At 39.0% G+C, this 26,144-nt stretch overlaps 1 protein-coding gene and 1 long non-coding RNA gene across 7 annotated transcripts in view; one reads left to right on the top strand and one right to left on the bottom strand.

Annotated features, from left to right (window-relative positions):
• The window catches only part of LOC123379138, a 49,381-nt gene extending 28,203 nt beyond the window's left edge, over window positions 1–21,178 (top strand). Inside the window, exon 3 of the long non-coding RNA XR_006583165.1 lies at window positions 20,516–21,178. This is a non-coding gene — a long non-coding RNA (uncharacterized LOC123379138). The remainder of the gene's footprint in view (window positions 1–20,515) is intronic.
• Window positions 1–26,144, bottom strand: part of ARHGAP15 (Rho GTPase activating protein 15) — a 615,977-nt gene that overhangs the window by 4,241 nt on the left and 585,592 nt on the right. The window contains exon 16 of one of the 6 annotated variants that reach the window (XM_045033726.1): window positions 4,362–4,431. The exons of the other annotated variants lie outside the window; for them this stretch is intronic. Within the exon in view, the coding sequence (XP_044889661.1) occupies window positions 4,377–4,431 (55 nt within the window). The 3' untranslated portion in view covers window positions 4,362–4,376. Of the gene's footprint in view, window positions 1–4,361; window positions 4,432–26,144 lie in introns of those variants that run through there. 6 annotated transcript variants of the gene reach the window in all.

Here is a 26,144-nt window from a genome sequence, read left to right as displayed (position 1 = left end):
AAGATAATGTGGATGTGTATTAAATAGAATACATACCATTTTTCTTATGCAGTGTTACTGACTGTGTGCTTGTGTGTGTGTGTGTGTGTGTGTGTGTGTGTGTGTGGGTTTATGTGTATTTCATTGGCAATTGTTTTTCTGAATGTCAACCAACCAGTAGCTGGTGTGTTGAGAAATCAAACAAGTTTTCAGTGAGAAAAGATACTGATAATGAAGACCAGTTTGGGGTAGAAGTCACCATCTACCAAATTATATGATTCATGTAGCTAGGCAAATACATTCTCACATCAGTGTTTAAATTAGATTAGATTCCTTTCTAATAGCGAGTAGACATTTCTAGCAAAGAAGTCCCCAAAACTGGGGATGTGTTGGAAAATGTATTGAGGTCATTATAAACTTCCTTATTCAAATGTGAACTTATCTATTCTCTACCTCAATAAACTGTTAAATAGTTAAGTGGTCGATTTAGGACCACATAGGGAATCGACCAGACTTTCAAAGTATAGCTTGAAAATTATTTAAATCTCAGGGTTTTTTTGTTTGTTTGTTGTGTTCTGTTTTTTACCTCAAATCAATGAATTTCAAATTTCCACTCCCACTGTGGGGACCAGCTGCATACTGCAAGTGCCATTAAATCTAAAGACTTCAAGCAGTAAACACATGCACAGGAGAAACATAGGCTACTGAAAGAAAGAAAAGCCATCCACAGAAAAAAAAAAAAAAACTCTAGTCTAGTACCAAAGGCAGAAAACTCTCAAAAACAGTTAAGTTATACTTCCAGTAGCTTAAAATGCAGTTGAGTCATAGATTTGGAAGGGAAGATCTGACTCAGAAACCATGTAGGTTTTTACTATGAGTCTGATGATACCTTTCACAACGTGAGTTCTGAAAAACCCCCTTTCTGTGATATGATTTGCAAAAATAGCATGCCAAAGTAAGATAAGTTTTGGAGAAAATTGTATGCCACTTTTTCTTCTTGCAAATTCATGATACACAATAGCATAATAAAGGCTCTGAAAAGTCCTGCAGAAAAAAAAAATACCGCTGCTCCTCTTTGACTCGTCTTCCTTAACTGACTTAGATGTCATAGATTGGCTTTCCTGAGGAGCATGGATTAGGAAATGCCGCTCTAGCTGGTTTTGCTAAAGGCCTACTGTGTAGGTTTGAAAGTGTGATGGATTTTACCCTCCTATGCCACCTGGCTTTGGAACTCTGTAGCAGCTAAGTCAAAGAGGTCAGATTGTGGTCATTTCTGGAAAGTTCCACCCTGCTGGCAGGGCTTAGATTTCATTAGGCCTTAAATGCCATGACAGTGTTATAAATTTTGAGCTACAATTTAACCTGTTTTCAGCGAAGAAATGACAGAAACCTCCCTTCTATGGCAAAACAAAGACTAAAAGGCAAAAGAACACATCGGAATGAGAAAGGTGAGAGCAAAGACATGGTTGAAAGATTAATGTACAGTGAACTGATGGATGGGTAAGGAGGCACAAAAACATTCAGATCTTATAACAATATTTGGGAATTCCTCTGCATGGTTGTTTACTCACCATTAATTTATTCCCAGAAATGCGTACAGCAAAGATTCTAAGTGACGTGAAAAGCTCAAAGTTTAGTGACTGTGAATGCTTGACTGAAAAGACCCGAAACTGCACTCTTGTGAAAATGACTATTTATTAATACTGCTTAGTTTAAAATAGCCTGACAAAAATAATTATGATTTTTTAAAATTTGTTCATGAAATATCACTTGATATACATTCACTGTAAAAGCAATTCTAATACTGTTAAATAAAATTCAAGTTTACAAAATCTTGAGATGGGTAAGAATTCATTTTTCTGGCAAGAGCTGAAAAGATGATATGCAGTTTATGGCATAAAAAGGAGAGGAAATGCCAGAGCTGCTTTTTGTCGGGTCCAAATGGAAGGAGCAATGATCCATCAATTTAAGATTATTTTAGAAATAATCTATGATCCAGTGCTACAGATGTTGGACCCCAGACAAAAAAATCCTTGCAGCCTTATGCTGGGTAACTTTTTTCCAAAAGTGAGCTGAATTGCTAACCCAAAGAAATTTCTTAGTTGCTTTAAATCACTACCAAATGACCCAAACTGAAGGAGAGCTTTACTATAAAACTCAAAATTAATGCTGAATTAAGACCAACGCTTTCAATAATAGTCCAGTTGCAAACAAATATACAGATGCAACCTTTCTTTTAACTCTGTGCTTTACTGTTACCATAGTGACTTGCAAAGGAAGTTGAAAGGCACATAATTGCCTGCAGGACAACTCTCAAGTTATTGGAGGTGGACTACAAGTCTTCCCTTCCCTATCTCCGGAATGCTGTTATTTTCCACCACACGCAACTTTAGGATGGCTTAACTTGAATGGGGAAATTGCGGTGGTAAATGGTCTCTTGCCATCAGGTCAGACCTACCTCACAAAATATAGCTTATCCACTGTATGTGAAGTGTTACCTCTGACTTTGACCACTTAAGGAAAGAGAAGCTATTTAAAAGAGAATACATTTTCAATGTTTGACTTCTGTTTCCTATGTGCTACAACTATTTTCGGGGGATCCTTGCTAACTATAGCTTGCTACCCTCAATTTGCACAAACTATGCTGCTGCTTACATTGGCTTCCTTCCTTCCTTCCTTCCTTCCTTCCTTCCTTCCTTCCTTCCTTCCTTCCTTCCTTCCTTCCTTCTGTTTCTTTCTTTCTTTCTTTCTTTCTTTCTTTCTTTCTTTCTTTCTTTCTTTCTTTCTTTCTTTCTTTCTTTCTTTCTCTCTCCGTCCCCTCCCTTCCTTCCTTCCTTCCTTCCTTCCTTCCTTCCTTCCTCCCTTCCTTCTAATAAGATTGGGGACTAAGCAGGATTTCAACTTTCTCCCCTACAGTTATGGCAGTATGTTAGAAAAATTTTCAAATATTGCAAAAGCAGAAGAAATTTCACAAATGTTTTTTGCATTTAACACCAATGTGTGTTGAGGTGGTCATTCACTGGTAATTCAGTTATTAAACAAATTTTTTTAATGTTTATTTTTGAGAGAGAGAGAGAGAGAGACAGAAGGTGAGTGGGGGAGGAGCAGAGAGAGAGGGAGACACAGAATCTGAAGCAGGTTCCAGGCTCTGAGCTGTCAGCACAGAGCCTGATGTGGGGCTCAAACTGGCGAACTGTAAGATCATGACATGAGCCGAAGTCAGACACTTAACCAGCTGAGCCACCTAGGCGCCCCCAGTAATTCAGCTGTTTTTAATATAAGTTATAAATCAATTTGTTTAAACTAATCATAAAGTGCTCAATTTTGTATTTAAGTATTGTATTATTATTATTTTCCAAAGCAAGTTAACAACTATTCTTCTAAGTGGGAATCATGGCTATTTTTTGACACTTTTACTTTTGTTCTTTGCATTTATTAAATAACTTTTTTATACTGACTTCAATGCAGAAGATTGAAACATTTTCAATTATTTACTTGTTTCATACCCTTATTGATTGGACATTATAGGGAGAGTATAAAGCATCTTTAAAGAAATATTCAGAATATCTAATAAGATAGGAGGACCTGATAAAGTAAAAAAAAAGAATACCCCATGGACTTCAAAATGACTTATCTCTAGAGGAATATATATTCTATAAGGTAACACCACCATAGATAAAATGGATATTATAGCCAAAGCCCTTATATAATTGATATCAAAAAGGAACACTAACAGTAATTACTATTTGTTGAATATCTATTATGTGCTAATCACTGGGCTTCAAATATATCACAATTTCTGAAGGCAGATTTAAAAATCCTCTGTAATTTGTTTTTTTTTCTAATTTAAAGTAACTTTAGGTTAGAATTTGAAAATTTTTAAAAAGTATAATAAAGAAAAAAGCCCACCAGTAACCATGAAGAGTAACTCAATGTAACTATTATTGATTCATAAAAATCTATTGAGTGCCTATTAGGTGTTGGATACTGTTTCGGATGTCAGAGATAGTACAATGAGTAAAACAGACCCTGCCCACAGTCCACATGAAGCCTATAATCTAATGGGAGAACCAGACAACATACTATACCAATCAATATACAATGTGATTTTAGGCTCTGAAGTACAAGAAAAACTGAAAAGTAGTAGTTCTTCCATTGATCCTGGGAACCTTTTAAAAAATCCTAGTCATCCAGAGTCCATCTCTAGACATTCTTGTTTACTTAGTATGGGTGGGGTCTGCCTGACTGCAGATAATGTAGCCCTCAGATAATTCTACTGAGCAGAGTGTAGTGGGAAATGCTACCTGTAACAGACCAGGTACTCAGGGAGCCCTCTTGAGGGAAGGGACATTTGAGCAGAGACTCGGTTAGTTGCACATACCAGGAGCTGGAGAATCTCATGAAGGGAAGAGTAGGTACAAAGCCCCCGTGGTGAGGTTGTACTTGGTGGTTCTAGAAACAGAGAAGGGGATAGTATGGCTGAAGACTCGAGAATGAGGCAAAGGAGGTAGGAGATGCCGTGGGGGGTCTTGCAGGCCTTGATAAAAGTTCAGGATCTAATTCCAAGAATGTGGGAATCCATTCTTGGGTTTTGAGCAGGAGAATGACACTGCCAATATTTAGGTGATATGAATTGTAAATAAATTATCTTCATTTGTATTTGAGAAAATACTTTCTATATAATTTGTATACAGCATTTTTCACTTTGATCATGAGCAATTCTCATGTCTTACATATGTAATACATATTATTTCCTCATTACCTTATATGGGACAGAATGGCTTGTACCCTATACCTTATGACTTCTTAGTATAAGTGAAATTGATATATAAAAACATCTTTCCATGTATTCCTCCTCCACACTTTGGGGTATTTCTTTAGGCAGTTGTTCCCAACCAGGGGCAATTTTGGACCCCACCCCTACCCCAGGAGACATTTGGCAATATTGGAGACATTTTTGATTGTCGTGACTGGGAGGGGAGTTGCTACTGGCAGTTTGTGGGTACAGGCAAAGGATGCTGCCAAACGTCCCACAATGCACAGGACAGCCTTTGGTCACAAAAATTATCCAGCCCCAATGTCAATAGTGCTGCTGTTGAGAAACTCTGCCTTACAGTAGAATTGTAGCGACTAGATCAATGGTTCTCAAACTTGACCATTCATGAGATTAATTGGAAGCCATGTGAAAACACAGATGGCTGAGCTCCACCTGCAGATTTCTGATTCAACACGTGGGCAAACTTGAGAAATCTGCATTCCCTCCAAGTTTGCAGACGATGATACTGGTCCTCCTGGGTTGCAGTTTGAGAACTCACACTAGATCGTTCAGTTACGGCTCTTCTTTTCTTAAAATACGAAAACGTGTGGGAGAGCCTGCTAGTCCTATTAACATCATTATCATCTGGTGTTATTCTTTTTAAAATAGTTGCCAGTTGATAGGCATTTTTCAATGGTCTGTCATTCTTTGAATGTAGGAAATGTATGCAAAGTTAAAGAAAAAAAAAAAAAACCAACCCTGAGGTGGGTATCTTCTTCTGTGACTAGCCATTCATATCTACTCCTCCCTTTCTTATTGAGAGCATGTAATTTTGTTTGCTTGCTAGTTTAATCCATTTTATTTACCTTGTATGACAAAACTAATGCATAGACTTTGGAAAAAAATGTCCTAATCAGGAGTATCTAGAATAAAAAAGTAAATGCCTCCTGTTTCTTCGTCAAACTCCTTAATGATAACCATAATTTAACAGATGGGTGCTCCTTCCTTCTATCTATCTATCTATCTATCTATCTATCATCTATCTATCTATCTATCTATCTATCTATCTATTTCTTGTTAAAAATAATAAAATAAAAAATATATAATATGCTACAATTTCTTCCCTCTCCCCTTGACTATATATCGTGGGCATCTTTCCAAGTCAGTATATATAAAAATGCCTAATCCTTTTTAAAAGTGGTTACATTTCATAGTATGGAAATATCTTAATTTACTTAGCCATTCCCCTGCTGCTTGGCTTTTAGGTTGCTTCTAATTCTTTGCTATTACAGACAATGTCATAATGAACATTCTTGAATTTATAGATTTGTAAGTTTTTATGTAGTAAGAAGCATAGTATTTCATTACTTTTGTTGTATTTATATTCTCCCAATTATTATGTTCTTTTCTTTATTTATATTTACCATTTTTATTACAAAATTCACCAATTTAAAGACATCAGATAAATATCATAAATGTTTTCTTCTAGTTTTTAAGTAATTTTATTTTTCAACATACCCTCTAATTCATCTTAAATATATTTTAGTGTGTGAAATATGATGGTAATCTAAATTTATTTTTTGTAAAAGCTAGCTAATTCCCCTCAATAACATTTGGTTGCATGAATTGCCCATTCTCCATTGATTTGTGATGTTATATTTTGATGGCAGCTTTCTATAGTCACAGACACACATAGCTGGCATATTTTACTTTGCTGATGATCTCTGTGTATTCTAAACTATTATATTTTAGGGATATCCTCCATATTTTTTTTCAGATATAAAATAAAATTTTCAGATGAATGAGCCTGATAAAGATTGAATAATTTGGCCAAAGCCATGTAGGAGGTAGAAGATCCTAGATTAAGATGCAGATTTTTATTACTCTGGGATATGGATAGTCTTTCCACAAATAATTGAGATTCAACGATTTTAAGTTTGAAATCAAGGGGTTTCTTAACGGTGAGGCCTGAGGCCTGGGGGGGAGTTAGAGTCAACAAGAAGTCTTGGGTGATAAATTTTGATATTTTAAATCAGCTAATTCACATCCAAGGATATATTTACAGAATTGAGAAGGATGTTTTTAGGTAGAAGAAAAACGAATTAATCTGCATTATCTTTTTCTCCAGATTCACACAGTGTTTTAAACTCTTGAAAGCATTCATTTCTCATTGTGAATGGAAATACACTATTGGCAAAGTAGATGGAGAATTTCAGGTATGGTTTCCCTTAGGTGTTTCTCTCAAGTTTTCAAATGGTTTTAGCCATCCACAACAGTAAAGAAGTCTTAATTTTTATGCCCCTGAGCACTGCGGATATACCTGTAGCTACTGATCATATCCCCATCCTCAGAAGACATTGATTTAGGATGAAAGGTTAGGAAATATATTATACATTAGGATTATCTTTAGAAAGGAAAACATAGTAAGCCCATCATTATTCTCTACCTGAATTTGTTCAATAGAGCAGTTAAAAAGGCTAGTATATCATAGAAAAATTTTTATACAGAATATTGGGGATTGTGCATGGATCAGCATTAATTAGGCCAACCAAATAAAGAACTTAATTATGAAATAGTAGTGGAAAATACAGAACTTAAATATTTGCCTTGTGACGTTAGATAAAACTAAAAGGAATACTATCAATATGCAAAGTCAGAATTCATCAACCTTCTAGCTTTTCTTTTCACATCGGTGAGAATAGCTATTTTACTTCCCACTAAGGGCATCGATATCAAATCTTCAGTAGTTTCTTTTTTTGAAAATTGTTTCCTTGTTTAAAAGATCCCAGAATAGCTGAAAGAGAATGAGTCGCAATTCGGATATCATCATTCAATCATCCATGCTTAATTTTACTTTCTGAGGGAAAAAATAAGTTTCAGGCACTATTTCCTTTACGGTGACTTGACTTTAGGAGAGACACTGCACAACCAGAGAACATGAAGTGAACGTGCCTTGCACAGGGATACGCTTCTCAGCAATGGGGTGCGGGGGCGGAAGGTGTGGGATTTGGAAAAGAGAACAGTTAGAGAAGTCCTGATGACTGAGTGCAGAAAGCCATGATATGGGAGAAAAAGTCTTCTTTCCTCTTATAAATCCAGTTCCTGGAATTAGCTCAGAGACTGACTTCACCTCCACATGCAGAATTCGAGCTGTGGAAACAGCCTAGGCTGCTTCAAAAGATTCATACTTATTACAGAAAATTTAGGAAAATGCAGACAAGTCGAAATAGAAAATTAAAATCTGTCATATTTCTATGACGTAGACATCACTGCTATTAACGTTTGGTCTTGATGTTTCCATATGTGTACTGGAAGAATACTGTGAGCATTTGTCAAGGTTATTAAATATTCTGGACATAAAAAGGCCATGAGTTCCCCATCAGGAGGTGTTCAGGGATAGTCAAGATTCTTCTATTAGACGGCAAGTTGAATGACATTTAAAATGTGGTTTGGGCTCCCAGATTAAAACGAAAGAATGGACAGTCCTCATTTGAGATGAGGTGGGATAATATATAATAACTAAGGTTTCTTTCCCACCCTTCCTTGTATTCCTTACATTTCCCCAAGATTCAGTCAGCAGCATTTTGAGCTCAGTGAAGGGGTGATGGAGCAGAAAAGCAGAGAACATGCCTTGGAGGTTTGCAAGAGAGGGCATGTGAATTTCGAGGACTGTAGCTTTCAGTTATAAAAGCCTAAGTGCCTAAGGACCCAGAGTTGCCACAATGGCCGAACCAGCAGGTTGGAAAGGAGATGAAGAACCAGGCTACCCTGCTACCAGATAAGAGAGAGATTCTCTGGACTGAGAGAAGGAGAGTTGCGGGGGAAGAGAGCTGAGACTTTGGTGAAGTCCTACAGAAGTGGGCCAGCCCTGGGCACCCCCCTCCCCTTCCTGGAAAATACGCACTGTTAGAAAGCTTGAGGATTCTGAGATCAGACAGACCCAGATTCTTCTTAGGGAAAACCCAAGTATAAAGCAGGATTCCAGAGTTCCTCATGGTCCGTATATCGGAAATAGATAGTAAATATTTCAGGGTATATCCAGGTAAAGGTGACATAAAATAGCCACACAGAGTTCTGCCTGAATTCTGTCTAAAACCCAGATCTGGGACTGGCAGTTGGAGATGATGATAGAAAATCAGAAGAGAATGAAGATAAGCCAGGACAGGTGGTAAGAGCCAGACAAGTTTCTACCCTGCTGATCTGTTTTATTATCTTTTCCAGTAGAATGTAAACATCTTAAGCACCAGGATTTCATCTGTTTTTGTTTAGCGCTGTATCTCTAGACCAAGATTAGTATTTGACTCATAGTACTAGATGCTCAATAAATATTTATTGAAATATTGTATAAATGGATGCTCTCCCTGGCCCCAACAAATGCTTAGGCTGTACATAGCCCTCCAGAACTAGAAATGAACCAGGAAAATGTCTAGAAGACACTCCGAGTCGACTAAATCATTTAGAACAATGGACCTTGAAAGGGAAATTAGTTTTGATTATGGCACAATATTTACATTTCCTGCACACCGGAGCTTCATTCTTACTCGCTGATGATGAGAACATAAAGGCAGCAGAGACAAAGGAGTGATTATTTCTGGAAAGCTTGTTAGGGGCCTATAATTGTACAGCATGCCTTTCCTTCGTATGTACTATTGACAATGAATTTCCAACATGTACCCAGTTTGAACAAAATTGGAGAAAGGGACTTAGAATAGAATGTAATTTTTATCTGGTTTATATTATGGATGGTTGAAGTTAAAGATAATGACACCATCTAAAATCTGACCACCAAATTCCATTTTAGGTAAAATGCTTGATGTATCTGCAAAAATGCAAACCCTTTCAAAATGTGTATAATGTTTGGCTCAAGGACAGAAACTATTTATTTTGCTTTTACATATATAAATTTATAATCTGTACTGTGGTAGAGAAATAAAATGTGCCAGTTTCTGCATATGTCCTTGTACATATGGATGTCGGACTAACTCATCATTCTATTGTTCAGCTCACCCATTTGTAATCACCTGTTAATAATAAGTTCTATGAGCTGGATGAAATGTATCATTTTTTTAGGGACCACGAAGAAGCCCTATACTGGGCTTTATAAAAGAGTCTTCTAGTTTCCAAGCTGCTTATGGACCATTCCTAAATTTACCAATTTGACAATGATGGTGGCTGCTTTGGATGCAGAAATAGGCTACTCAGATTCCCTGCCTAGCTGTAGGAAATGATGACCTTAGTTGTCTTCTTCAAGGTTTACTTCAACTGCAGTGAGCCACCTTGCCCAAGGGCATTGACTGACCCACTACAGATATAAATGTGGCCATTTCCTCTCACAGTGGGATAGCATCAATGGGCTCCCTGTGGGGTTGACTGAAATTTGGTTGGGTCCACATCTTGATTGAACTCCTTCTGCCCAATCCTATTCTCACCCTCTCTCTTCCAGAGGTCAATCCCTAGTGAACACCCTGCATGTTGAACTCTGTTTCAGGGCCTCCCTGTAGAGAACATACTGTGATTATTGGTTCTAAAAGTGGTTCAAGAAAGCCGGCAAAGATAGGATTTGGAGCTGGGTCACTTGCTGCCTGGCTGGCAATGAAGAATCTGTCGTGATAGCAGCCAAGTGCAGTTGCGTCTTGGCACAGGGTAGCCATCCAGTTATAAACTCTCCCTGGTGGTGAATTGGGATGTTACATCCATGAAGGAGACACTAGTAGTTAATATAACATGTTAGACATTAAAAAATAATGGTGGGGGGCGCCTGGGTGGCGCAGTCGGTTAAGTGTCCGACTTCAGCCAGGTCATGATCTCGCGGTCTGTGAGTTCGAGCCCCGCGTCAGGCTCTGGGCTGATGGCTCGGAGCCTGGAGCCTGTTTCCGATTCTGTGTCTCCCTCTCTCTCTGCCCCTCCCCCATTCATGCTCTGTCTCTCTCTGTCCCAAAAATAAATAAAAACGTTGAAAAAAAAATTAAAAAAAAAATAATGGCGGGAGTTTGTGCATAGTAAATGCAAGATCAATGAGATTGAAGGGCTATTCCTAAGCACCATGGATACTCTACAAGAACATTGTTTGCAATTATAAGGCTTTACCTTTTAAATCAGGGTTGGCTGTAGGAGTGTCCATTACAGAACTAGGCTTTTGGATAACAATGGGGATGATAAAATGCTGAAATAATAGAGGCCAGGTGGTAGGACTTAATTGCTAAAAGCCAGGTAGATACAGTTACAATAATAAGCAGCAGGGCCTAGAGGCAGCCAAGGGGACCTGACTCAGAGTAAATTATGGAGAAAGTTAATAGAATATGGGATCCCCAAGAACAAAGTCAATGGGGACCAAGAAGGACGCTATTCAGCTTATGTCATTGTATTAGAATGATGTATGTAGGCATTGTTCTACAGGCTACCGCTGCTCCTGAGCACTTGGGGCTTCCTGACCAGGGGCCAGCAGGCCAGAAGAGTGACCTTCTAGGCAGAAGTCAGTAACCCTGATCAAGTGGAGGAGAATGAGTTGCTGTTATACAATGGGAATATGTGTCACATCCAGATGATCCACATAAAATCTTCAAGTTCTTTGTCACTCAGTTGTGACAGAGATGGTTAAGGGATAGGGCAACAATGCTTGAGAATACATGGTGATCAGAGCTTCGGCCCCTCAAGGATGAAGGCTTGAGTTGCTGCAGTGAGCAGCCACCATGACTGGCAGAGGTGATAACTGAAGGGGAGGGGAACTAGAAGGGACAGTGGAGAAGGGAGACAATGAGTGTCAGTCATGGGCTTGGACCCAGCTTCTGCTGTAGGTCTTGGGTCATCCCACTAAAGCTGCCTCTTCAAAGGTTCCCTCAGGAAGCAAGGCCTGCTGGAGTCCTGGGGAACTGCCTCCCAAGCATACATTAGGAATAGATTTAAACAGTTCAAAGGGTGGCCTGTGGTAAACATAGGATGTGCTGCCCAGGTGTCTCTTCAAGGAGGGACTATTGTTCCAGCTGCAGGAGTTAGTCAGCAGTGAGCTTCAATGGTCAGCTCCTCCGTAATTTGCCTCAACTGAAGACAGCCTCACCCCAGGAAACCCTTAGAGACAGCCCTTGGCCCAATGACTGATCACAGTGAGGGCAAAAAGGCCAAGATGTTTTGGTCCATCTGTTGACAACTCTGAGGGGCCATAGATGCTCCAGAACTCCTGTGGGTTGGCCAGGCTTTGTTGGGCCACATCATAGCTTGAATTTTCTTTCCTCCCCATCTTGTTCCACTCTTTCCATTGGTGTTCATAGATAACCATCACCATGTCAAATCCAATCTGTGATTTTAGTCATGAGCTCTGGGGAATCAGAGAAATTCTAGAAAGAAAGAGAACTGCTTCTGAAAAAGGAGACCTAAAATCTAGTTCAGAGTCAAGTTCTGACTAGCTCTGTGTTCATGAATCATTCCCTTCCACTCCAAATTTATGTTTCACCATCAACAAAACTGGGATAAAACCTACAAAATTCTAGTTACAAATAAGAAAAAAGTACAGCCTAGTGTTGACAGTCAATAATATTGTAGTAATGTTGTAGGGGAACAAACAGACAGACTTGGGATAAAGCCATCATGCCTTGTGTATAGTACCTTCTATTTTGTAGATTATGGAAATGTTAATTTTTATTACATGTGATTACATTTACTTCTGTCAGTTGTTAGTTTATAAACAAGGAGAAGGAGATTAGGACTCACTGGTTTTCCACTCTGGCTAGAGTTTTGAAGAAGCAAAGCAATGGCAGTGATCCTGATTTAGTTTCCAGGGTTGAGACCTAGGTCTCTGAGTTTCTAAAAAGTGTCACAGGCAAATCGGGTGTGCAGCAGGGTTTAAAGACTTTTGGCTAAACGACCTGTCTAAAGCTCATGCAGCCAATTAAGTCAAAAAGTTGAGATTCAAATCTGGACCTTTCTATGCCTCTCTTGAGTTTTATCTGCTATCATTCATACTTAGTTTTCATTCTTGTACATATATCTTATCACAATATTATGTGCTAGTCATAAAATATAATAGAGATAAGAGGGATTTTGAACTTAAAGCATTGTATAAATATACTATGGTTATTAAATATTAAAATAATTACTCCTATGCCATTAGAACTAAACCATGTGATTTGTGTGCTTTTAGTGACTAAAAGGTGAAACTCTATAGGTCACATAAGATATTTTTAAGATTATATGAACTGAGCATAAATCCACAAAAGTGACACCAAGGCTGAAATAATGTAAGCACACGTAAAATGAAACATTTCGGTGAAGTCAAAGCAGAGTAACGTACTGCAACTGTCCTGTTCCCCTATCTTGAACACACTGACTTAATTTGGCATCACGAAGGAAGAGAATAGCATTAAGACACAGAAAAGATAAATAGAGAAATGCAGATCATTTTAGTGTGATCATGACCGAGCCATTCATATTTCTCATATAGCCTGGAAACAACCTCATACTTATTGGAAGATGTGACCTTTAAATGTTCCTTACTTGCAAAAAGACAAATATTCTAGAAGCCGGGTGTTAGCTTGCGGAATCATCTGTCCTGCCTTCTCTTCGATTGGAGGCTACTGCAGGGAGAGTGCAAATTGTAGATGAGCAAATGTGTTACTTATTCTTTTCATTTGCAGACTTAGGGTAAGCTTCCGTCGACAGTTCCCTGATTTCTTTAACACGGCAAATCTTTAATCAGTCTAGATATGTTAAAATGTGATTTTTTACAGTGAATTGACCTGAGTTGAGTACTTGAGTTGAAATGTGTATTTTTCCCCCTCAAAAGCTGACTTGTAGGGGGAAAAAATCAGATATTCTATGATATACTTTGCCTTAGTGACAAGATGTTTTTGGGGAAATCATCCAAGCTTGAAATAAAATCTTTATTGAAAGTAATTCTACATTCATGCCAGTCAGATACATTGTAGGATTAGACCAGATATCCCAGGGGAAAGCTACAGTATATGCACCAGGCAGAGTTGATTATTTGGACCTCCTGTCAGTTCTTAACTTCCTGACAATGGCTGAAGCATTCACAGCCGCTACAACTCTGTTTTCATCTTTATTTTGAGAGAAAGTTAATACACTTTACCTTAACTATGCCCAATGTACTGGAAAATAATCCAGTAATAAGATACACCCCACCTACCAAGTGATATCTGTATGCAGAGAGCATTTAGTTGTGCATTTTAAGAACACAAATATAAGCAGCAAATGACTGAAAGATATTGTGATTATTTTTTCTACTTGAACTTTTAAATTTTTCTGGCAAAGCCTCCCTATGCTGTCTTAAAATCAATGTGTATCCATAGTCATGGAGCCAAGTAAATGGTTTTCACTGTAAACTGCCTTCAAATGGCAGGGCAGCCTTTATTATTATTATCATTATTATTATGAGTAATTAGGTTATCAATGTTATTTGATGTTAAAAAGAAAGACACTGGTGTGTCAGGTGACATCTGCTTCAACTTAGAGAATCAAAAACAGCTTAGGATGTCACTTTTGCAAAAGTCATAGAATTGCTTTTGGGGCCTAGTTAACACTGTAACTAAAGAGGAGAGAAAAAGTCATACCTTCAAATCTGGACTTCTATTCTGATTCATTATAAAAACAACATATCAGTGTAGTTTTAGAGCAAAGGGAAAGACACAACACCCAATGAATGTTTGACAATGACCAGGTTTGTTTAAAAATTCAGAACTTTATTTTCTAATTCTCATTTTTTGGTTGTATATTCTAAAATTTATTGCTGTCACCTCACCAAAGAGTGGAAGCAAGAAGATTAAGTGGCCCATGACTCAAGTTTAAGGACAGAAATAATGGTCTCGTTTTATGTTTCCCCAAATTATATAACCTCCTCCCCTAAACAAAGAAGTCTCCAAGGTGAAAAGAATGTGTTCTGAGAACCATGTTTCCTATCTGAGCAGGTCACTGGTTAAAAAAGCTAAGTTAAAACTTAAGTTTAAAAAAATTTGGTTTTTAGGGGCGCCTGGGTGGCTCAGTCGGTTAAGCGTCGGACTTCAGCTCAGGTCACGATCTCGCGGTCCATGGGTTCGAGCCCCGCGTGGGGCTCTGGGCTAATGGCTCAGAGCTTGGAGCCTGTTTCCGATTCTGTGTCTCCCTCTCTCTCTGCCCCTCCCCCATTCATGCTCTGTCTCAAAAATAAATAAACGTTAAAAAATTTTTTTTAAAAAAATAAAAAAAATTTGGTTTTTAAATTTAAGAAGATCATAAATGTCCTTCAGCGGGTGACTGGATAAGCCAACGATGGGACATTCACACACTGCAATATGACTCAGCAGTAAAAAGGAAAGAGCTATCAAACCATGAAAAGATGTGAAGGAATCCTATGACTAAGTGAAAGAGGCCAGTGTGAAAAGGCTGCATCCTGTATTATTCCGGGTATCTGACATTCTGGAAAAGGCAAAACTCTCGAGATAGTAAAAGATCAGTAGTTGTCAGGAGTTAGCAATGGGGGAGGGATGCGTAGGCAGAGCACAGAGGATTTGGGGGCGGTGAAGCCATTCGATGTGATATTACAGTGGTAGCTACATGTCATTATACATTAGTCAAACCTACATAATATACAACATTAAGAGTGAAACTTAATGTAAACTACAGACTTTAGTTAATAATGATATATTCATATTGGCTCATCAGTTTCAACAAATGTACCACACTAATGCAAGATGTTAACAACAGGGGAGACTCTGTGTCTGTGTGTGGGGAGAAGTACATGGGAAGTCTCCGGTTGCTGCTCAGTTTTCTATAAACCTAAATCTGTTTTGAAAAATAAAATATATTAATTTTAAAAAAGTGAAAAAAAAAGAAAAAAGATAATGACAGCAGATTGTACACACTCAGGATTCGGAGGTCAACTTCCTCTCTCATCTATCCTTATGGCCACACACATTTGAATTTCTTTGCATCCTGTGTCATTCACCATATCCAAAACCATATTTAAGCCTGTTTCTACTAGGGAGACTTAAGAATTATATTTCTATCACTTCGTTATTTGCTTTCTTGGCATTTAAACATTCAGATTGTATTACATTGTTGTTGACATGTTTTATTTTTATCTCTAAGTTATTTCATGCACATATGCTTTATTTCCCTCAATTAGATTGCAAAATCTTTGACTTTAGATGGTGTGTCACCTTCAGCTTTACTTCTGTTTTTGTTTGCAGTAGGAAGTAGAAAATACCTTCTTGCCATTACAATTGTTTTTACTTTACAGGGGACTGAAAGGTTAAATTTTTCCTCATCTTGATGCCTTTCTGCTCCAAAAGAATGCGAGCAAAACTAACCAGAAATCAGGAACTTCCCCGTAGTTTTCTTACAGTCAGAACAAAGCTGCCTGCCCACAGTACTCTCCTTAGCTGTTGTCTCTGAGGTCCAAGAAGGAAAGCCAACTTCATCTGCAAAGATATTGGGTCTCTTTCCACGTCATTCCTCCTTCCCTTTCTCCTTTCTTTGAATTTTTTTTTCAACGTTTTTTTATTTTATTTTTGGGACAGAGAGAGACAGAGCATGAACGGGGGAGGGGCAGAGAGAGAGGGAGACACAGAATCGGAAACAGGCTCCAGGCTCTGAGCCATCAGCCCAGAGCCTGACGCGGGGCTCGAACTCCCGGACCGCGAGATCGTGACCTGGCTGAAGTCGGACGCTTAACCGACTGCGCCACCCAGGCGCCCCGTCCTTTCTTTGGAAAAAAGTTACAGAGAATGACCAGAGAAGATAATTTGGAAATTCAACAATCTAATATAGCACACCAACGTATTTTTTCGGAAAAGGGAATTCAGTAAGTGCAAAACATCATCCTCCGATGCGCCATTTTCAAAGGTTTTATGAGGTAGTGCGAAATTACTTTGGGTTAAGGTGTCAAAAATAGAATGCAGGAGTTAGGAGGTTTGTGTTGGAAAGTCTTGCTTCCTGACAGATAATAATGTCTACATCACCCAAGTGAGAAAGAATCCGTTTCACTGACCTATACACTTGTGTAGTGATCTGGGAGGCTTACACAACCAGATTACCACAGAAACCTGGAGAAAAAGGTGATTCCATGAGGCAGCTTTAGTCTCACTAGTGCACATCAGTTTTACTGCCTGGATGGAAGATCAACTCATACCAAGAAACGGAAAAGCTGTTTTTCTCCCCTGGCTCTACATTTCACTGCGTGCAAGAGTTCAGGGATTCACGTAGCTTTCCTCAGTCTCAGCTTCCTCATTTGGAAATGTACCTGGTTGGGCTGGATGATTTCTAATTGCCTTCTGCTCTAAATGCTATTGTTGAGCAATTTAATACTTAAAAAAAAAAAGTCAAAACCCTGTTTTCTTCCTCAAGTTTGAAATAATTTGTAAGAGGGGCGCCTGGGTGGCTCAGTCGGTTGAGCATCCGACTTCAGCTCAGGTCATGATCTCGCAGTTTGTGAGTTCCAGCCTCCCGTCAGGATCTGTGCTGACAGCACGGAGTCTGGAGCCTGCTGAAGATTCTGTGTCTCCCTCTCTCTGCCCCTTCCCGGCTCATGCTCTGTCTCTCTATGTCTCTCAAAAATGAATAAACGGGAAAAAAAGTTTTTTGAAATAATTTGTAAGGAAAGTTGACAAGCTTGGAAACACATGACAAGTATAGTCATCAGTTGCAAAATAAGGGGACCCTGAAATGTTAGGGGTTTGTAGTAATATCTTACAGATATATGTGTGTGTGTGTGTGTGTGTGTGTGTGTGTGTGTGTGTGTATACTTTAATGTATATATTTATGCTAACTTTTTATCTTATATAAAAGGTGTGTGTGTATATCCTCATGAAGTACACATTTATTTATTAAAGAATGAAACAAAAAGGCAGACACTGGGGATTTTTAAGGAAACAGACACAAGCCTCCTGTTCTCTTGGAAGCATAAGGGTGTGTCTGTAGTCTGCATTTTTGTTTTCATAACACCTATGAAAGAATGGTGGCAGTGGACCAAGAGACCCACTCTGGCAGAGGATGATACACAGGTTTGCTTTACCTGGCTGATGCTAGCTGTCTGCTCTGCAGGAAAGGACCCTGAAGTTAAAGCTGCAGTGAAAAAGGGGGATATGACCAACCAATAATGTCTACATGGGATTTGGATGGAAAATGGTAGCATACGTGCCAGGAATGCGCCATTCAGAGGAAAAGTAATTTCAAAAGGAAATCAGATACATCTATAGAAGTAATGCAAGGTATTCCTGGATGAGAAAAGATCTGGGCACTTGAGAGGCGAGCTGGGGGGATTTGAACCCAGTTACCCTTAAGTGAGTAAAAAAAAGGGGGGGGAATTATAGCTGTACAGAGGTGTTGAAGTAGACAAATAGTGAATTTAGAAATGTATTGGAATTAATTTTCAAAGATAACTTTGAAACGGACTTAAAGAAATACACATAAAAGAGAGATACTTGTGTGACCCTTTCAGATTAACACATACATACCTACTTCATTAAAAAAACCAATTGTACAAATATTCATAATATGGATTTTTAAAACCGAGATCCCAATGGATGCACATTACCCCTTTCCCCTGCCGTATCCTCTTGACCTTATAATCATCAAAAGATCAAGCCTTTCTGTGGTTGTATGCATAAATTGAAGAGAGTCATAGAAAGGAAAAAAATATAGTCCCTCAATGGTTAAAAAAATCCACTAATGTCAGTTGTTAAGTGGTAATTTTATTAAATAGCGCTAATAGAAAGAGGGAAGATATACAAGGCTGCTGAATAGAAGGGTCAATGGATTCTATTTATTTCGTGTTTATACATTGTACTCTTGCATGGCGCCTCATTGAAATGCCTTATCTGGAAGGATTACTGATATGACAACACTCCTGATTTATAGAAGCCCAATTAGGTTAAACACTTTGATTCATTTCAATTGGATAAAAAAGTCTCTTGTTGAATCTGAATTCTTGCTTTGCAATGAACACAAACTCACATTCATTATTACTTATGGTGCTTTTCTTTATGGATGAAGCACTTCCCAGCCAAGTAGCAGTAGTCACCAGCTGATGACCATAAGGAAAGGCAAACACTGTCAGTAGAATAACATCCTTAGCCAAGTGTTTATGTTGGATACATATACAATACATAACTGTTCTTAGCTAATGATACAAAGTCGGCCTCCCCAAGTTTCTCCCTTTGTATTATTTCTTGCCACCCATGTGTTGAGCAAGATTTTCTCAGGACCTAAGCCCCACACTTAAAGTAAGTTCTGCTTTTTTGCAAGCTGGATTTATTCTTTCTAGCTTCCAAGTGAATATCATGCATCAAATAGCTGCGAGTTAGTTATAAATACAATTGTGGTGATGTGACTGTTAATGTAGTTTCCAGAGATGGTTAATTTATGTACAGAGTATCTTAAACAAAGAAATGATCTGGATAATTTGGTATTTTTAAATGTTATCCTTTATAATCTTTTCTGTATTTTTTTCTTTATAAACCTATTGATTTATTATATTCTCAATGAAGTTGTTTTCTTTTTCTCCTGTAGGCAAGGAAAACATCTACATCTTCCTACTAAGAACTTTATTTTCTTTCTTCTTCTTGCTCCAACTTCCCCTTGTTTTAAATTTTCTCTAACCTACAATCTGGAATTTTCTCTTCAGTTGCCTGAAATAATGTTTTATTGGCATTCGTTGGACCAGATATTCGTTTGATAGGTTCAGCACCAAGCTGCAGGATCTGACAGACTACTGGGAGAGGGGAGGGAGGCATTGGACATTAGGAGAGAGGTGAAGGTAGCTAGATCAGACAGAAGCCAGTGCAGCCCACAACATGGCTTCAGGGGCTACAAGAAAAGAGTCCGTACAGAGATCATAAGCAGCTAGGCAGTACAGGTTGGTAAAGTAGTTTTTAAAAGCCCGTGGCCAGGAGATGAGCAATATTTACAGGAACAACACGATGACTCTCTAAGCCGATATGCCACCATCGGAAGGAACACCCTTACTTATTTTTCTGACGAGGGTTTTTTGAGATAGGTGCCATTATTACCTCCATTTAAAGATGGGAAGCTTGAGGCTTAGGCAGGTTGTCCAGTGTCACAAAGAAATGGTTGTGCCAAGATTTAAACCCAGGTCATTTGGATTGCAGACTCTAACCTGTTCTAATCTTGTCTCTCTGTCCTCACACCTCATTGGTTTTTCTGTTTGCTTTTCTCTTCCCTCAGTCCTGGGTCTCTTTACTTCCCAATCAGATAGCCCTTGTCTCCGTACCCAGAGCTCTGAGCCAGACTGTCCCCCTCCTTTCCCTAGTCCCAGCTCACTTAACCCCAGCCTGGGTAAGAGCCCCAGGCCCCTTGCTTTCCTGGCAGGAGAATAAAGACAGCTGGCAGTGAGAAAAGTCTGTGAAGGAGAATATGAGCACAGTCGTGGTTATGGCTTTGCTGTCTGAGAACTCCCTCTGTCAGGGAACTGCGTTGGCTTCCCACACTTGCTACATGGACAGATGTTTTCAATTATTATCACTGACAAGCCTCCAGGCCAGGTTCTCTTCTGATTGGCTGTTACTGGACTCAGAGGGGAATAAAGGAAACTGAGGCTAGGACACAAAACACCTCAGTCATCACTTTAATCATGTTTCTCCGAAGCAACTGGTTGAGTTGGACAGTTCACCCAGAATTGGAATCCTTTTGTAAACACAGAGTCAATTTCCTTTCAAACCTTTTTTTTTTTTTCATTCTGGTTTCAATTTTTCTGCCCATAGTTCTTCTGACATTATAAGAGAGTGAGACATTTGTCATTTCTTTACCAATTCTTTCCTTTTGTTGTTCTTCCAGAGTTTCGGGTACATAACCAGAATATAGTGGGAGTTCCGATTTAGTGAAATTTAACTTCATACTGCTAGACCTGGCATTGCAAAGTCACCTGCAGAAATGACCTGGGTCTGATCTGGAAGCACCGATAACATCCAATGTTTTCCTTTGAAGTAACCTGGGGATGTTCTTCCACCCGAGGTTAGAAGCTATTTCTTGTGTAAGTTTTGCACTAAACACAGGGTTTGCTGGGAGCCATTTGACACACCCCTGCCTCCTGCATTACTGGGATTGTTGTCTGCCTTTCTAGCTAAGGATTTTACCAGCCATAATTACCCAGATTTCCTTTCTTACCATCTCTGTGTGTTCTAAGAAGAGCCAATGGCCAACCAATCCTGAAGGAGATGTTATGAAGCTTCGGCATGGTCGATAGTAGAAAAAAATGTAGACATGGTCCTCACAAGGGTCCACCTTGACAACCTTCCCCTCTAAGTACTTTCTCAGTCAATGGAGTAGTTATATTTGGTACCACTCAGTCTCTAACCTTTCATTGTTTATTCCTCCCTTCCTGTTTCTATAAATTAGAAGGGAAAATTAGACTGTCAGGTGGATGAAAGCTTTTTAAATTCGTTTTTACTCCCTATTCTTTTTGTCATTTATCTAGTTAGGAAAAAAATGTATTCAAGATGCTCCAGTGTTTCTGCATATTAGTGTTATGTTTTTTTGATGTCTCGAAATTAGGTTTGTGTGTGGTCCATCTTGCTCAAGACTCCAAACTGCCTTGTCTCTGCTGTGGGGTTGCAAACAATCCCAGCAGACATGTGAGTCACCGAAGGTACTTGGTAAAACAGACAAAATCCATAGACAATCCTGAAGGCCTGTGTCTCTATTTTAATTTCTGAAAAATGTCTCCTTGACTTTCAAACTCAACTTTTTATTTTAAGCCCAAAGGTAAAATATTATAAGATGTTAATTCATCCTTTTCAAAAAAGGCACATGAGGGTTAAAACATATGCTTTCTTCTTCACTCAGAAAAAAAAAATCATTCCAACCTTTTGGGGGGATCACATATAGCTCTAAAACAGCTGAAGCTAAAAACATCAAAGTTGGCATGACTTCAGTTATCACTGAATCAGGAAGATCAAGCCAAGTTTTTGAAGAAAATGGTTGAGCATTTTAAAAATAAGAGAAGTTAAAATGCTCTCTCTGAGCATGCTCAGTGGGAGATTTTTAAATATTTTCTTTAGGTCGGCTTTATTTTGTTCGTCACTTTGGAAACATTTCAACAAAAGCTATCTAATTAGTCTGTATTAATATTGTTCACCAATGCCCTAGCCAAGGCCCAAGTGTCTGTCACCTGCCAAGGTGACATTTTCACCTTGTGTGCCAAGGGACCACTACTGCTCAGGGTAGGTGTGTTGTTTTGCTCTCTTACACAGAAGTCATTGTTTGCTCCAGTGACTTGGGGTGATACAGATATGGGGGAGGGGGATGAGTGATTGGGGGAGGGGGATGAGTGACTGGGTGTGGATGTAGTTCCACACAATTCAGTACATCGAATATAGCTGCTAGATCGTCGCCTATTTTGTTTGTTTACTGTCAATTATCAGCAACTTCAATATTTCCCCCAAAATGGGTAGGGCAGCTTTAGTCTTTGACAAACAAGAGGCAGTTTAAATCAACCCTCAAGCACATAAATATGGTCCTCAAACTGGAAACTGAATAGACCTGGTGCTTGTTTTTTCCCCAAGAGGATTTCATTCTCTTTTAGGCAGTAAATAGCTCACGCTGTGCTACTGACAGTTTGGGGCCCACATTTATTTTGCAATAAGACAGTAAACTGGCCCTGCTTTACCTGGAACAGAGATAAATTGACAGACCTGGAGAGCCATTGACACTGCACTTGTTATACCACCATCCGACACCGTCTCAAGATGTAAATTTTGCAAATGGTTTCAACAGCCTGGTGAGAATATTACCTTTCGTAGAGCCCTTTTACTAGTTTCAACACTGCAATTTCAGGAATTTCTTTACTGGAGTTCTTGGTGTAATCCTCCAATAGCATTTTTCAATTGAGGAAATGCCTTGCATGTATAATGGCCCAAGGGAATTGCCTCGCTGGTGAGATTACCTCTCTACCTGTCTAAATAGCACTGAATCTATAAATTGTCAAGAGGTAGATTCCGACATGACTGTTGTTCCTAACAGGCAGTCAGACAGTGATGGCCAGAAGGGTCAGTACAATACAAGGGTAGCCCAGAAGACTGTTTGCAGGTCAGATTGGTTATATTAATCCATACCTAAGTTAAAAAGATATAATTATGCTCAAATTGTGGACTCACGTGTACTAGGAAAAAATATTTTAATCGCTGGCAGCAGAATTCCTACTAAGGGAGGAAAAGCATCTTTTTTTCTTTCTTACTTAACAAAACATTTTGGTGGACAATGTTGTTTGTGGGAAGAAAATCCTTAGAGGAGAACACAGTCAGAAGAAGATAACCAAATTCTCTGTATAAAACACGAAATGCATTTATGAAGGTTGTATGCAAAAAGGCATGGGAAAGAAGAGTGTTGGGGCAGATGACACGGTAAGAAGTTGGAGGCCAAATGGGAAAGGCAACCCATGAACATTTTTTAGTGGAGGGTGTGGAGAGGACGATCAAGGTGCATTTTAGTAAGGGGGATGCTTATCATTTAAGTTTACATTTTAAATAATCTGCTAGGCTGGGTGTGATGTAATCTTTCCATCCGCCATGAATCTTAAGTAAACGTCTACCAAGTGCTACTTCCTGGAGTGAGATTTGGAAAGAAAAGCAAAGGAATTGTCAAGAACAAGGACCACTGGCAAGTGGTAAGACATGCATGAATTGTGAGTTCAGCTGAAGCAGGAAGTCAGGCCAGAAAAAACTAGATGAAAGGTAAGTCTTCTCTGATAAGCTGAGAGACACTGGGTTTCTCGTTTTATAAGGATTGGAGGTTTGAGCACATTTTATTTTAAATTTGATGGGAATGATGATGGAAGCTGACAAAGGATATTTCCTAAGGATTCTCAGTGCCATTTCTTGTCTGCCTCAGCTATATCCAAGTTTCTTCGGAAGAGCCTATGGATCCTGCCAGGAATGACTGATTCTAGCAAGCAGCAAGACTGAGCTGTATGTGTCCAGTTTTCCCAAATGACACTTCTGCCTGTGGTTTTGACCTTTGGTTCTGCCTTTCATTTCCCCTTGAGGAACCAGAATCCAGCTCTGAACCCCAGGTGGATTGCTGGGGAGCTCAATTATGTCACCTAGTTTTTGCCAGCTCCTTTTGTTAAGGCTGTCTTTTTCTGCTCTCTTGAATGGCTATCTTTGTCTATCCCCAAACACAGGTCACAGAGGCTTCCAAGACAGAGTTGGCCTGCAGCTGGGTTCTTTTAATCTCATTATGTGGGTCCGTCTTCTCAGCTTGAAAACCATTAGTGACTTTCTACTGCCTGTTAGGCAAAATCACAGTTCCTTACTAAGACATACTAGTTTTTTCATAACTTGGTTCCAGCCTCTCTTTCCAGTTCCCCCCATTTAATGCTCTCCATGAGCACTCACAAGAATATTCTTTTTCCTCCCAGTGGGTACACCTGGCTATATTTCATTATGGCTGTTTGGACCAGGGGTGGAGGCTTGAACCAAAGAATGGGACCAAACACAGTGCCTTTCTTGGCACCTAAACTCAGTGTTAAGAAGGATGCTCTAGTCTGTGCAAATGGCTGTTAATACAAGTTCTTTACAGAGCAGAGGATACAATTTGGATTGTATAACTATTTCAATTCATGGATTAAGAAAAACAAACTAAACACGCTGCCTTGGCTCATAAATCTTTGTCTCAACAAAGGGAATTATTAAACTTTAAATTGTTTTTTTTTTAATGTTTGGTGTTTGTTTACTTATTTTGAGAGAGAGAGAGAGAAAGAGAGAGAGAGAGAGAGAAAGCGGGGGAGGGGCAGAGAGAGAGAGGGAGAGAGAATCCCAAGCAGGCTCAGTGCTCTGTCAGCACAGAGTCCCAGTCAGGACTCGAACTCGTGAACAATGAAATCATGACCTGAGCCAAAACCAAGAGTTAGACGCTTAGCCAACTGAGCCACCCAGGTTACCCTAAACTTTAAATTGCTATTTACACCAAAATATTTGAAATTATAGTGACTACAGAAGATGTATCTCACATAAATGGTGAAATCAGTCAATTTCCATGATGTTCTGATAGAGACCTGGAGGTTGTACAAATCTAAGTAACTGAACTGGTTCAAGTCACCTTTAACCAGCATGCCATCCTATATAGTACTGGTGTCTGCTGGGTGGCCAGTGATTACTTGAGAAAAATCCAAATCTTTGAACATGCAGTGGGGATGGAATATGTTTTTATTGCTTAGGACTCTTTAATACTTCACAGACAATCATCAGGGAAATATAAACCAAAACCACCATGAGATACCACTGCACACCTGTCAGAATGTCTAAAATTAACAACTCTGGAAACAACAGATGTTGGTGAGGATATGGAGAAAGGGGAACCCTTTTGCACTGTTGGTGGGAATGCGAACTGGTGCTGTCATGCTGGAAAACAGTATGCAGGTTCCTCAACAAATTAAAAATAGAACTACCCTACAACCCAGCAATTGCACCACGAGGTATTTATCCAAATACTATAAATATACAGAATATACAATAACATAATAAATGCTGACTTAAAGGGGCACATGTACCCCAATGTTTATAGCAGCACCATCAACAGTAGCCAAATTATGGAAAGAGCCCAAACGTCCATCGACTGGTGAATGGATAAAGAAGATGTGGTATACACACACACACACACACACACACACAATGGAATACTACTTGGTGATGAAAAAGAATGAAATCTTGCTATTTGCAACTACAAGGATGGAATTAGAGGGATTATGCTAAGCGAAACAAGTCAGTCAGAGAAAGACAGATATCATATGATTTCATTCATCTGTGGAATTTGAGAAACACAACAGATGAACATAGGGGAAGGGAAGAAAAAATAAGGTGAAAACAGGGAGGGAGGCAACCTATAAGAGACTCTTAAATACAGAGAATAAACAGGATTGCTGTAGGGGAGGTGGGTGGGGAGGATGGGTAGAATGGGTGATGGACATTAAGGAGGGCATTTTTGGGGATGAGCACTGGGTGTCATATGTAAGAGATGAATCACTAGGTTTTACTTCTGAAGCCAAGACTACACTGTGTTAACTAACTTGAATTTAAATTAAAAAAAATACTAATACATGATAATTTATTTTCTCTTTGATCATAAAATTTAAACTTTCTGAGGCACAGACTGAGCTACTACTCATACTCTTCTCAGAAGAAGTACCTGATTATACATAAGAACTTCATTAGATTTCAGCCTTTAATGGCTACTACCTAAAACTTAACAGACTCATTAATCCCCCCAAATCCCAAATTTTAAAATATATATGCTGCCAATGCTTTCCATTTTTGTGGCACTCTGATTTTGAGTCTTGCAAGACAGTAACAAATAAGTTCCAGAAATCTTCATGAGATCATCATGAAGAATGGGAAGAATAATTCCTTAATTTTTTGCATTTGGACGGTGCATGTGGAAAGCATATTCTGATCTTCTTTTAGGTTCTACT

Source organism: Felis catus, chromosome C1 (genome assembly GCF_018350175.1).
Source record: "Felis catus isolate Fca126 chromosome C1, F.catus_Fca126_mat1.0, whole genome shotgun sequence".
Classification (NCBI taxonomy): domain Eukaryota; kingdom Metazoa; phylum Chordata; class Mammalia; order Carnivora; family Felidae; genus Felis; species Felis catus.
This window is presented reverse-complemented; position numbering and strand designations above follow the sequence as displayed.